At 40.0% G+C, this 14,196-nt stretch overlaps 1 protein-coding gene across 1 annotated transcript in view; it reads left to right on the top strand.

Annotated features, from left to right (window-relative positions):
• Positions 1–8,521: 8,521 nt before the first annotated feature.
• LOC126473741 (lysosomal alpha-glucosidase-like) overlaps positions 8,522–14,196 on the top strand; it is a 134,026-nt gene continuing 128,351 nt past the window's right edge. The window contains exons 1-2 of the mRNA XM_050100989.1: positions 8,522–9,412; positions 11,313–11,455. Of these exons, the coding sequence (XP_049956946.1) occupies positions 8,693–9,412; positions 11,313–11,455 (863 nt within the window). The 5' untranslated portion in view covers positions 8,522–8,692. The remainder of the gene's footprint in view (positions 9,413–11,312; positions 11,456–14,196) is intronic.

Genomic DNA, 14,196 nt, shown 5'->3' with positions numbered 1-14,196 from the left:
GAGAAATTCTGTAAAGTTTGGAAGGTAGGAGACGAGATACTGCCAGAAGTAAAGCTGTGAGTGCCGGGTGTGAGTCGTGCTTCGGTAGCTCAGATGGTAGAGCACTTGCCCGCGAAAGGCAAAGGTCCCGAGTTCGAGTCTCGGTCGGGCACACAGTTTTAATCTGCCAGGAAGTTTCATATCAGCACACACTCCGCTGCAGAGTGAAAATCTCATTCTGGAAACATCCCCCAGGCTGTGGCTAAGCCATGTCTCCGCTATATCCTTTCTTTCAGGAGTGCTAGTTCTGCAAGGTTCGCAGGAGAACTTCTGTAAAGTTTGGAAGGTAGGAGACGAGATACTGGCAGAAGTAAAGCTGTGAGTGCCGGGCGTGAGTCGTGCTTCGGTAGCTCAGATGGTAGAGCACTTGCCCGCGAAAGGCAAAGGTCCCGAGTTCGAGTCTCGGTCGGGCACACAGTTTTAATCTGCCAGGAAGTTTTTTAACATCGCTTTGGTTCATTCCGAGACGCCTGGACACTTCCCTTGTTCAGAGCCCTTCCTGGCATAAAGGAAAATCGATCGAGCCGCGGTATTGACCGTCTACGTATAGTTGAACTACAGACAACACGAGCCGTGTACCTTCTTCTTGGTGGAATGACTGGAACTGATGGGCTGTCGGACCCCCTTCACCTAATAGGCTCTGCTCATGCATGATTGTTGACATCTTTGGGCGGGTTTAGTGACATCTCTGAACAGTCAAAGGGGCTGATCCTGTGATACAGCATCCACAGTGAATGTCTACCTTCAGGAGTTCTGGGAACCATGGTGATACAGAACAATTTTTGATGTGTGTTTATGGGCTATGCATTGGGAGTGCAAAGCACACATTAATCCCCATTTTGCATTTTTGAATAATTAATTAGGTCTGTAATGACAAGTAGCTGCATGTATGTGCAGTTGATCGTGCTACACTAACAGAGATGCCCAAGGGTTGAGCAATGAGAATGTAGTGCATTGCGTTAAGTGCAAAGAATTTTTGCAGATACTGTTTCATGTGAGATTGGACTCAGGGTGCCAGTGGTGGGAAGCCTGCAGAGCATTAGCCCAAAGGTTGAATTTTAAGACCTCCAGCAGTCCAGGTGTGTCGGCACCACCAGGCTGATCTCCAGCAGCAGGGCTTTGATACTGCTGGACAGGCAGGCAGCACTTCCGGCAGCACCCTGTGAGGCAAGCAGAATGCCGCCCCAAAGTGAATGACGTAGGGAGATGCTGTCCACCCCTCCCCCCCTCCCGCCGTGTCGCCCTGGGCTCTCAAACGCCAAAGAATGTACCTCCACAAATCCCCCACTCCATATTTTTTGAATGTGGGACAGAGGAGCGAAATGTTCCCTTAATAGACACTGGCGCCAAGGGAATCTGGAAAGTTATTTGGGGGACAGTGATTCCCACAGGCGACTGGGATTGGCCAGATCGATGTGACGCAAGCAATGTTTCCCGCGCATTCACAGTCGAGCAGGAGTAGCGCTCATTGGTGAAAAAGTTGTTCAAATGTTGCGATTGGACAGCCACAACAGCGGAGCGGCACGCTGCACTAATTTTTGGTAGAAAGAAGAGTCTTTCATTTCAGCGTCCGCCTGATAAGGATGCAGTACTCTGTGCCGGGCGATACAGAGTAATTGCGGAGTAGCTGTGTACCTTATCCAGAAACTCTGGGTAATTTTGCAGAATTGTGTCGTGTACGCGCGCTGCTGTGGCTGAAGAGACATCACACCTGGTCAGCGTAACAACACAATGAGAGCAGCCAGCTGGGGACCCTGTCGTGGAGCAGAAGAGCAGAATAGATAATATGTGCCTCTCAGGCTGTACCACGAACAGCCTTGCAGTTTATAAAAGTTAAACAGGTGGTCATTGACCTATTGAGCATAGCAGCACATTCTCGCGCTATTTCTCTGATTAGATACAAATGTAAAATATGTGACCTAGAATCTTGTGCTTTTATTCAGTTAAGGGACAGTGCCAATCTGCATCGCTAGGTTTTATAGTTATCGGTTAGTATTGTGCTCCTTCCTCTTTATTAAGATATTAATTTGTCCACACTCAAGAGGCATCACCTCATTAATTCAGTTTGTTAGTATGTGTAATTCTCAAATGGAATAAATCTGATTGTCTTTCCTGATATTTCAGACTACACGTATATCGAAACACCAACCTTTCCTAAAAGCAAGTCACAAAATTTGGTAGGGTTAACTTCATATTAATTATTTATGTGCATTACTACTTTCTATGAGGCAAGCGACCTCACCCAATCCAATTTTCAACGGAGGACGGGATTGCATAGTCAGATGTCATTAAGTGGTTAAGAATCGCGTTGGGGGAATTTATAACAGAATTCCGAGTTCAGCAAGTAGTTCATTTCCTTATAGCCTCATGGTAGCGAAGGAAACTCGGAGGTCACTTCCCAAACTTCAAATCCAAAATTCTGGGTCATGCAACCACCTTTCTCCATGTGGAAGCTGGATTCGGCACTGTCTGGGTCTCATGATACTGCGCCTGGTCACTACCAACTCCAGTACAGCACGCTGCAAAACTTGCAACCAGTGTCAAAGAAAATCCTATTAGAATGTTTTAATTCGATATGGCGGACAGGAAAATTCCCAAACTCATGGAGGGAGACAATTTCGATCCATCTTGTCACACTAGGAAACATATCCCAGCAGTTACTGGGCAGTCATCTTATCGAGCTGTGTAAGAAAGACAGTGGAGTGAACGGTCAACAGTCGTCTGGTCCGGATTCGCAAGATGTTGCTCCACTGTTGACAACATTGTCACGCTCGAGGCGGCTCTCCAACAGACCCTCCTCCGCAAACATCATTGTACAGGAATCTTTTCTGACACCAATAACGCATATGACACTATCTAAAGGCAAAATATTCTAGGACAGCTCCAGCAATTGGGCTCTCGTGGCCACCACATTCATTTGGTCCTTCTTATCAAAATGTTCTTTCAGGTACCGAATTAGTAACATGTTGCCGGATAGTTTTGGATAGGAGAAAGGTGTTCCCCAGAGAAGTGTTTCAAGTGCTGCCCACTTAGCCATACTCACACACAGTACAACGTCTAAGGTAAGGAGTCCTGTGCAGTCCTCCCTGTATGTGAATGATTTTGCAGTTTTCTGTTCCTCCTCTGAAACTGCAATGGTCTCTTGGGGATTTGGCAGAGCGTGTGTGCTCCTGTTTTATAGGATTTTCACAAGATCCAGGCTAGACTATGAGTTTACAATGTACAGATCAGTAAGACTTTCTGAGCTGAGGATCAATGACACTCTCCATCATGGAGCTATTGGTCTGGCTACGTGTTCTTATAGGACCAGCCCCACACCCAGTCTCTGCATTAAGCCTGGGTAACAGCCACTCACCATCCAGTGGCAACTCCTCATGCTACATCAAGCATACAGGATTCTCACTGCTCCCAATTCGCCAGCACACCAGCTGCTCATCCAGCTATGGAATAGCTTTTCTTAAATCGTCCACGAACAACAAGACCATTAGGGATCCACATGAAGCATGTGCTGGAGCCCCTTGGTGTGGGGTAGGTACAAACCCAAATCCATGGTTGGAACCGACTGCCACTCTTGTTACTGCAGAGACCCAGAGTAATTTTCGAACTAGCGCGATACAGGAGAAGTGCGCTCCTGCATATGTTTTTCATACAGTATTTTACGACATTTTAAGTGAGCACCACGACTACATATCTGTGTTCACAGATGAGTCTAAAGAAGGAATCTCCATTCGTTTGTTTGTTGTTTCTCCTGATTATGTCCTCAGGGCCCGATTGCTTCAAAAACTCACCGTGTTTAATACAGAATTGTATGCGAACTTTGGGTTATCAGTGACTGTATCGGCTTCACTCCGCAGATGATGCTGATTTGCGAAAGCTTAACGATCACCGATGTCTTCTTGCGTCAGTATCTATCTGATCTGTTCTTCATGCCAAGCCACAACTCTCCAGATTAATTCCTATTTGAGCTTTTCATATGAATTTTGGTGTGGCGGCGCAGCGATCAGGTCTTGTACCTCTTCAGCATAGCGATGATCTAGTGGGCTCGCTATGAGCACGAATTTTGTCGAGTTGATCGTAATTCCTGCGTAGTATAAACTGGCTTCGAATTGAGTGAACCGTAAGACCAGGTTGTTTGGCAAGAATCAATTACACTACCAGCCGTAATACCAGCAGCAAAATCAACAGCAAGAGCAACAGAACCCTCATTAGCAACAGGAGAATGATCTACGATAGCAGCAGAATCAACTCCAACATTAGCAGAACCAGGACTGTCAACTAAAAAGCCTTCAGACAGCAGACATAAGCCAGTGCCTCCATCCCATCTAAATGATTTTTTAATGAAAACCAGAAAGAGAAGAAAGCCCACAAGAGAAACAAGGTATCTACAACTTTAAAATAATCCACCAGAATGTACAGGGCCTGAGCAATAAATATGAACAATTAGATGTGTTTGTAAATGAAACTATGCCTGATGTGCTTGCCATTAGTGAACACTGGTTATCTGATGCCAAATTAGAACTTTTTAAACCTATAAACATGGTAATAGCTAATAAGTTTTGCAAATCTCCCTTCAGAGGTGGGAACATGTTACTGTATGTAACAATCACATTTGATTTTAATTCTGTAAACGTAAGTAAATATTAATAAGAAGGGGCAATTGAATTATGTGCAGCATGTATAAAGATACCAAGTGGTAAAATTTGTTATGTTTATACAGACCACCAGATGGAAACTTAGAAGTTTTCTTAACAAAGTTTTGTGAAATGATAGAGCATGTTTTAATATCACACCTGAATAAGTTAGTAATTACAGGAGATTTCAACATAAATGTATCAGCAGATAAGTTACACACTAGACTATTCAAGTACATTCTGCTTCTATATAATGTATGATACCTGATAAATACTGCAACCAGGCAGACTGTAGCATGCCAATCTGCAGTAGATAACATAATCACTAGTATTCATGTTTGTGATCATACATTTCGTGTTATTATGAGTGCTTTGTCAGACAACCACATACTGGAACTAGGAGTGAACATAAAAAACATTTCTACACACAGTTACTATAGATATATTAGGATGAATACAGGCCAAAATATAACTCATTTGAATAACACACTAAGCAATGTGGATTGAAACAGTATTCTAATGACACATTACAGTTATGGCAAATTCTCAAGTGAACTATCATATACTACATTCTCAAGATGGTATGAGTATGCTATGTTAAATGACTGAGCAATAAAAAATTAAAATAAGAGTTCAAAAAGTACCAGAAATGCTGTATAGACCGCCTAATTTCTGGAAAACAGAAACATTCAGAAAGTGTCATTCAAAACTCAAATAATATTTCCAAAACATTATGGTCATTAGTCAATAGAGATATAGGTAAATCTGGGAAACATACAACCAAAAATCACTTGCTGATGAATGGCACTATACAAAATGGTCAGAATAAAGTAGCATATCTATTTAACAATTATTTTTCTTCTGTTGGCTCCAGCATAAACAATCAGCTTACAAATCACCAATACAAATTCAAAGGAACACCAGAGTCAGGAAGAATATTTTTGACACTGACAAGTGAAGAAGAAATAATTAAAATAGTGAGTAGCTTGAAGAATTCTCCTGCAGCAGGGTATGATGGTCTTAGTCTGGACACTTAAGAAATGTATTCATAAAATTGCATCACCTTTATCAGCAATTATGAGCTTTCATATGGAAGATGGTCTGGTTCCAGATAAGTTGAAACTTGGTCAAGTTGTGCCTATTTTTTAATAAAGGAAATAGAAATCTAGTAGAAAACTTTCTGCCCATACCTGTTCTTCCAATAATATCCTAAATCTCTGAGAAAGTAATGTACATAAGAATCTGGAACATCCTGATAAGCAAAAAAGTTATTTCTAAGGGGCAATATGGGTTTGTCAAGGGGTCATCCATCATTACAACAGCATCCAACTTAATCAAAGATGTCACTCAAGCAATAGACAATAAAGAGCATGTATGTGGCATCTTTCTAGTCTTACAAAAAGCATTTGTTTTTGTTGACATGATCATACTGCTGGATAGAAAGTGGAACTATGGCATTCGAGACTCAGTGCATAATCTTATTATATCCTACTTAACAAACAGGAAGCAGTTTGTGTCTATTAGCACTACTGAGGGAGAATAAAAATCAAACACCACTGACATTAATTTTGGTATTCCACAGGGGTCAATATTAGGACTATTTCTTTTTATTATTTGTGTTAATGATATTCAGTCTATAGCAAACCCCACTACATCTATCTTATATTCAGGTGATAACACATTAACACTCTGTGATCCAAGCTTATTGCAGCTCGAAACGGAAGCCAATACTGCAGCAAGCATGATCTGCTGTATTTTAATGTAAACAAACTAAAATTAAATACAAATAAATATTTCTAAATTGAATTTGATCTTGGGAGCCAAAAAACTCATGAAACTATATTTTAATGGATGATGAATACACTAAAAAAGAATACTCAACCAAATTTCTTGGCCTGACACATGATGCAGAATTAAACTGGTCTGATCATGTAAATGATATTTGCAATTGCTATCTACTACCAGATGTGCACTAAGAAAACAGACACATTTTTGTAACATTAGCACTCTGAGGCAAGTATATTTTGCACTATTTGAATCCCATCTAAGCTATGGGATAGAGTTACAGGGAGCCAACAGAAAAGATAATATGAAAAGTGTACTTATCCTACAGAAGAAGGCACTTAGAATTATGGGAAAGAAATGTTCCGAGAGTCCTGCAGAAATTTGTTTAAAGAATTTAAAACACTAACTGTTCATAACCCGTATGAACTTAAAATAATCATTATGGCAGTAAACAGTAAGAAAACGCTTAATAGAGAACTACACGATCACAGCACTAGAGGTAGAGAGAGACCCCACAGTGTCTCTCATAGAACAACACATTATGGGAAAAGTCCTCACTAAGCAGGTGTAAAACTACTGAATTACTTCCATCCTAATATCTCCAAACTGCCCGTTAAAGAACTAGAAAATAAATTAAAATGATGGCTCCTAAACAATCCTGTGTATTTAATAGATGAATTTCTCGATGTAGTACACTCGTATGGTGGAAGACCATCTATCTAAAAATATATGAATCTCAGATCTTAGACTGTGTCGCAAACCGTAAATATTTGAATCTCAGATCTGAGGACTGTGTCACAAACTGTAAATTTCTTAATTACGTATTGTAATAGCAATTTGTTTTTATGTACAGTCCATATATGTAACATTGTTCTCTCAACGAAATTTAGAAAAAGGTCTGTAGATAATAAAGCCAGACAATAATATGTAACTGTATTAAGTAAGGCTTTGAGTTATCCAGAAGACTGGAACAAAAAAACTTTGTAATCAGTTGATATTGAATCAAAATAAATAAATAAATAAATAGAGGTAAAACGATCGCTAGTCTACACACTGTCAGCATGTCTGTATCTTGCATGATATATAAATTCCACATTAGTCATTCAACCTTCTTGTTCAGCCCAGATCATGTCGGGGTCATCAATTGTTGAGATTAGCATGATTTGAGTTAACCGACCTTTCTTTGGTGTGAACAAAACTGAGTCTGGAGATTCCATGGAACAATATTTTTTATTTAGCTAACAGTGTATGCTGAACGGATTGGACAACCAGTTACTCTAAGTTGAGTACGAATGCGAACGTTAAACTCGGAGGTGAAACGTTGTGAAAATGGGTATAACCCAGGAAGATGTGAAACAGAAGACGCTCGTTAACACTGTATCCCTGAGAGACTGGGACTCAAGGAAACATAAAAAATAAAAACATGAAACAAACAAAATTATATAAAAATTCTTATGTTAAAGAATAGGCAATACAAAAGACCATAAAACAAATTATTGGCGCAGAAGCTGTTTGACACACACACACACACACACACACACACACACACACACACACACACACACACACACAGCACTGCACTACTGAACACAATGACATCATCGGTTGGCACGAACGTCGTAACAGACTCTAAAACTCCTACACATTACGATAAACTCGGCAGTGAACTATCTAGAAGCCTGACGGGTATCTGTCATTGTAAAATTCACTCTGCACAAACAGATGAGAAACACTTGACTGTACAAATAACTTCCTCAAACACGTTTTAGCACCGGATTTGCAGATATCTCCTGTCCACAGCTCCGGTGTGTCTGTGCAGATGTGATTTGAACCCACAGATATGAGCGATTTCGCTCAAACCTTCAACGCCTACTTCCTGGTTTGCACATATCTCATTTATACACAAATACTCTTCATACGCAACGATCTATCTGCGCAGATATTATGTGTGCAGTCTTTTGCGCAAACAGATCGTTGCGTATGAACGGAACTCTACACCGCTATGTTGGTAACAGTTAATTTCGATTTCGATATGTATCGAAACCAGTGACTGTAGCTCAATTGACAATTGTACATGTTTGGTATGCCTGAGCCTGGAGTCATATGATTGTATACAAATATTTTACATGTTTATCAATCATGTGAGGTGTACATAGGGCATTACATGAAATTATGTCAGCGTAAATGACATCGGAGAAGTGATAATTTTCTCTTACTTGTGTTGCCTAGTAAAAAACATGCAGGGTTTACTAAAGAATTTTTTTAGGAAGTTCCGGGGAAAACAGAACATTGAAACGAGAGCTATTTGTCAAACGGACCAGGACACCGGGTTCTGTAGAGAGTCAGCAGCTGATTTTAATAAATGTGGCAATGATACTTTAGCTACAGAATCGCACGCTGAAGGACATTCGCGGAAATGCGACTTGTCAAACTGTGCAGTTTATTTCGTTTTTATGCTCCTGTTTGGAATTTTCGTTATTGTTCCGGCAGTGTATTTACTACACTGTTTCGATATTCTAAATAGCAAAACACCTGCGTATGTTGATATTCCTATTCGAGGCTATCAGCCTCATCGTGCCCAAACTCTGCACCCAAAAAGCAGACCAAAGAATCTACCGGACCCGCCTGCTCCATCCGTAAGTCAATGTTCAGTTGAAAACAGTCTTAAGTTTGACTGTTATCCAGAGGACGGATCCAATGAAGAAGGTTGTCGCAAGAGGGGATGCTGCTGGAAATCCGTGTCTGATAGAAATATCAACGAAACACGTATTTCTTTGGGGATACCATTCTGCTTTTATCCCCAAAACTATGGTAGTTATAAAATAATCAACAGTAGTGAAACTCAAACTGGAGGAGTCGTATTTTTACAGCGTATGTTTCGATCACCATATCCTAATGATGTGCCTGTTCTACGAATTGATGTAAAGCACTGGAAAGAAAATAAGTTGCGAATTAAGGTATGTTTTGTAAAAGAATTGTATATCTTAGTACTATAACTAGCCCTTGAAGTTTATTTTAATTAAGAAGATAATGTTTCAAGTCAGCTGTTCACTTAATGTGTCGTGTCTTGGTAGCTCATAGGACTGATAAGTGAACTTGAACACTATCCATGGAGGGAATAGTAGAACATATTATGAGCTCAAACATTGTGAGCTATCTTGAACAGAATGTCCTCAATGTTAACCAGTATGGATTCAAACCCAACTCACACTTTTCTCACATGACATACTGAGAGCTTTGGATCAACGCAGTTAGGTAGAAGCAGTATTTCTTTATTTCCGAAAAGCATTTGACTCAGTACCACTTGTACTCTTATTGTCAAGAGTATGATCGTATAGGGTATCAAGTGAAATGTGTGCATGTTATCTGGGATGGAGAGTCATCGTCAGATGTAGAAGTAACTTCAGGTGTGCCCCAGGGAAGTCTATTGGTGCCCTTCTGTTCATGTTATGTATTAATGACCTTGCAGACAACATTAATTGTAACCTCAGACTTTTTGCAGATGATGCAGTCATCTACAATGAAGTACTATCTGAAAGAAGCTGCACAAATATTCAGTCAGAGTTTGATAAGATTTCGAAGTGGTGCAATGATTGGCAACTTGCTTTAAATGTTCAGAAGTGTAAAATTGTGCACTTCATAAAATGAAGAAACGTAGTGTCCTATGAGTATAGGCCTAATATCAGTGAGTCACTGTTGCAAATGGCCTACTTATACAAATATCTGTGTGGGACCCTTTGTAGGGATATGAGATGGAATGATTACATAGGCTCAAATGTGAGTAAAGCAGGCAATAGACTTCAGTTTATTGGTAGAATACTGGGGAAGTTTAATCAGTCTGCAAAGGAGATTACTGACAAATCACTCCTGTAACTGTTTCTAGAATATTGATCAAGTGTGTAACACCTGTACCAAATAAGACTAACAGGGGGTATTGAGTATACACAAAGAAGAGCAGTACAAGTGGTCACTAGTTTGTTTGATTCGTGGGAGATAGTCACTGGGATGTTGAAAGAACTCAACTGGCAGACTCTGGACAATAGACATAAACTATCACTAGAAAGAGTACTAACAAAGCTTTTTAAGAATTCTCTTTAAATGATGACTCTAGGAATATACTACAATCCCCTGTGGAGTGCTCACATAGAGATTGTGAGGCTAAGATTAGGATAATTACTGCATGCACAGAGGCAATCATTCTTCCTGCACTCTGTATGTGAATGGAATGGGAAGAAACCCTAATAACTGGTACAGTGGGACATGCAGAGTATATATGTAAAAGTAGGGGGCTACAAGGAGGGAAAGAGAGAGGAAAAGACAAAAAAAGCAGTTAAAAATTGCATTAGACATATCTTTGTGATGTTAGTCATGAAGACAGGTATACATAATGGGTTCACAAAGAAATTAAAATATTTTTATTGAGAAAACAGAAAGCTTTTGAGCTTGTAATTCCGTATCTGTCCCTGTTTCCTAAACATCGCCATTTCTTTTCCTACATCCCTCTTCCTTTCCATTCTGCCAGAAGAAGGAGCCACCTGCTCCCAAAGCTTGCCCATTTCCATATCTTCTGTATGTTTTTTCTCCTACTACCATTTGGCGAGTAGACTGTCATCTACACATATTATATTAAATTTTCAAGCATTTCTTACTTCCATAGATATAATGTAGTAATGTGTTTGACTTCCATTATAAATGAAATGCCATCACTATCAGTCTTATTAAATGTGGAACTCATTTGTTGGGCTACAAAGATGCAGAATTTTTAGAAGCAACATTTATATTGAAAACTTGGTTCTTTATGTGGAAAGTATACAGTTATTTTTTAGCCAAATGTCTTACATGAAATTTGAATTTCAGGTTTCTGATCCTAACAATATTCGGTATGAACCACCAGTGCCAGAAGTTCCTGCAGAAGAATTGCTGTCTGTTGAGCCAAACTACAGGCTGCAGTTTAATGGAGCCACCATTGATGTGTTGCACAAGTGGACCAACAGAACATTGTAATTATGCAACGTTTATAACCATTCTGTTGCTTGCTTTTTGTTCTTGAGGAGAAGTGGTCGTGATTCGCATATCTGTGACTTTTATCTGTCCGATTTTCTGATCATCAAATGTGTAAAGTGCAGTGAATTAGCAGTCGATTGGGGGAAAATTTATGAATAGGGACTGCGCTAATACTTGGTTATTTTATGGAATAATGTTGGCAACACTCCCCTTCAGCTGTTAGGGAAAGCGAAGGGTTGTTTTAACAGCTTGTATTAAGCTACCAATCACAGAATAGTCTGCATACACCGTGCTTTGTAGTGGGGAATTGAAACTAATCTCTCTTCTTCCACTCACAGTACAAAGACCTACACACAACGTATTTGGAAAAGAAAGCCATGACCAGTAATATTTAGTAGTTTTTGCAGAACTATGAAACCCAGAATCAGATGCCTGAACTCTTATGTCCCTACAACTTCATTTCAAAATTGCAATGTCATTGAAGAGAAAAAAATGGTGGTGAGCGAACTATAGAAAGTACTGCGTAAGTGTAAAATGTGATCAAAAGCATTTACCTTGTGTTCCAGCCTAGTCACAAACTGAGGCTGTGCAGTGTATGAATAGAACTAAAGTAAGCAATGTGTGGCAGCTACTTCGCAACTGCTAAGTCTGTCCACTTTGATGGCAGCAGTTTAAAATAAGATCTCGTGTCCCAATATTACCACAACCACAGGATATGCTGTATGTTTCAGACATTACCAATTATTTTCCATTTCAATGCTGAAAACACAGCACCTCTTCTCATCACACGTAATTTATCTATAACTCGTCCCACTGTCTCTGTGAAATTCACTTGTTTTTATGTATGGCATGTGGAGAAACAGTAATATGCTGTACATTGCTGATTGTTCATCAGGTGGACTCTGAGAGCTAAGTATTCAATGGGAGGCTAAGATGTGGTGGGCACCCTCAGGAATGTAAATGGGATGTGGAGACCCATAGTGGCTTCCATAGGATGGTACTAAGCAATTCTTATGTGTCAGATGGCCCAACTTTGCTCCTGCCTCTTACTTGGAAATGGTATATTGGAAGTCTTGCCTGAGGAGATTACGGACACCACTAGCCAGTGTTACAGTAGCTTCCCTAGTTGTTTCCTGGCAGGGAAAGTTTGGAAACAGGAAAATTCATTAGGCAGTGTCTTATAAAGGTCTTGCTTTGGAAAACTGAAAATCCCTACCCAAAGCTGTGCCAGGGCTAGAAGAGCATCATTTCTTGCGGAGGGCCAATATAAGAAAGATTGAGAAGCTTCTTGCAGTCTCCAAATTCCATCACATAAACAGCAGGAAACCTTTTGATTGACTGTTCTTAACATTGCATGATGCTGTCCAGGAAAATGGCTAAGGCGGTAAAAAAAAAACCACTCGGATCTTATTCGGCATATGTATAAAAATTGTAACATGGCTAAATGTAAAACTGGCTGAATGACTCGTACAGGGGAAATTGTTTCTCGTGGCTCTAATAAATATATGAAAGAAGCCTGGATGCCTTATGCCATCCCACAGTATATTGTGCTATGGTAATGCATGTCCTTTTTATGGTCAGCAGTATCTATTCCTTCAGTTCCAAGGCCTAGTTCTGTCATACACCATCCTCTTGAAGATGCCCCACCATAATCCTAGCTCACAGGCCTCTCACTTGAGCTAAAATCTTCCAGATGTTGTGGTGCATCTGTACATTCAATCATCATCTCTAAGGCTGTTTCAGTGCTGGTACCCAGCCCTGTGACTTGCCAGCTATCTTCTTCATTTCAGCATTTCTGCTGCATCCCACATCATTGACAGTCTACCGAGACCTGCCTATTCCATAGCCCCTTTAACTACATTTTGTAACACAGATTCGTGTCATAATATGTGCCCAGCTGGTCTATTCCCTGAGTTAATTATGTTCTGTATTATGAATTTTTTACTCACTAACTTGCGCAGCCCGCTGTTACAGTATATTTTAAATGCATTTCATTCCTGTTTCTCCATCGTCCACAGTTTTGTGCCTGTACAGAGCTGCACGCTACATATAGCTTTTCATAAACATTTTCTGATCTCAGGACTCATATAATTCGAAGTCAGCAGCTGCTTATTTTTGTAGGTAGTCCTTTATGTCTTGTGCAGTACCTGGCACTATGTCTGTTTTTGTCTATTCCACTTCTTAAGTAATACAGTTCATCCACCACTTAAACAGCCCTGCATTCAAGAATAAAATTTAGATGTGTACCACGGGTTCATGTGCTACACACACTTTTACCTTAATTTACTTTTTGTTTAGTGTATATTAGGGGCATCAGTTAATATACAGTCTGTTTCGTTAAGTACCTAAGTCGAATCCTGTTCACGTATGGTGAGTACTGCTGTGTCATCAGTGAAGGGTATCATCCTGATTTTATGTCTGTGACAAACAACTCCCTCATTGAGGTAGTCCTTTAATTCCCTAAATTCCTCTTTGTGATAGATACTATGTCTTAGATGTGGCACTTTTATTGGTGGATATTTATGGATTGCAAGTTAAAGCCATTATTGTGTTAAACTTGTTAACCAGTTAATGATTGTATTGAAAGAATGTTGACAGTTTTTACTGGGATCTTCTCCTTCTTCTTTTCCCTAGCATTTATCCATCTAGTATGAGGTCCACTTTTTCAGGATCTGCAAATTTAAATTATTATTCAACTTTGTGGCCGGATGCCCTTCCTGACACTACAGTCATCAAG

Source organism: Schistocerca serialis, chromosome 4 (assembly GCF_023864345.2).
Source record: "Schistocerca serialis cubense isolate TAMUIC-IGC-003099 chromosome 4, iqSchSeri2.2, whole genome shotgun sequence".
NCBI lineage: Eukaryota > Metazoa > Arthropoda > Insecta > Orthoptera > Acrididae > Schistocerca > Schistocerca serialis.
Note: the sequence above shows the minus strand (reverse complement) of the source record. Positions and strands in the feature narration are given on the sequence as shown.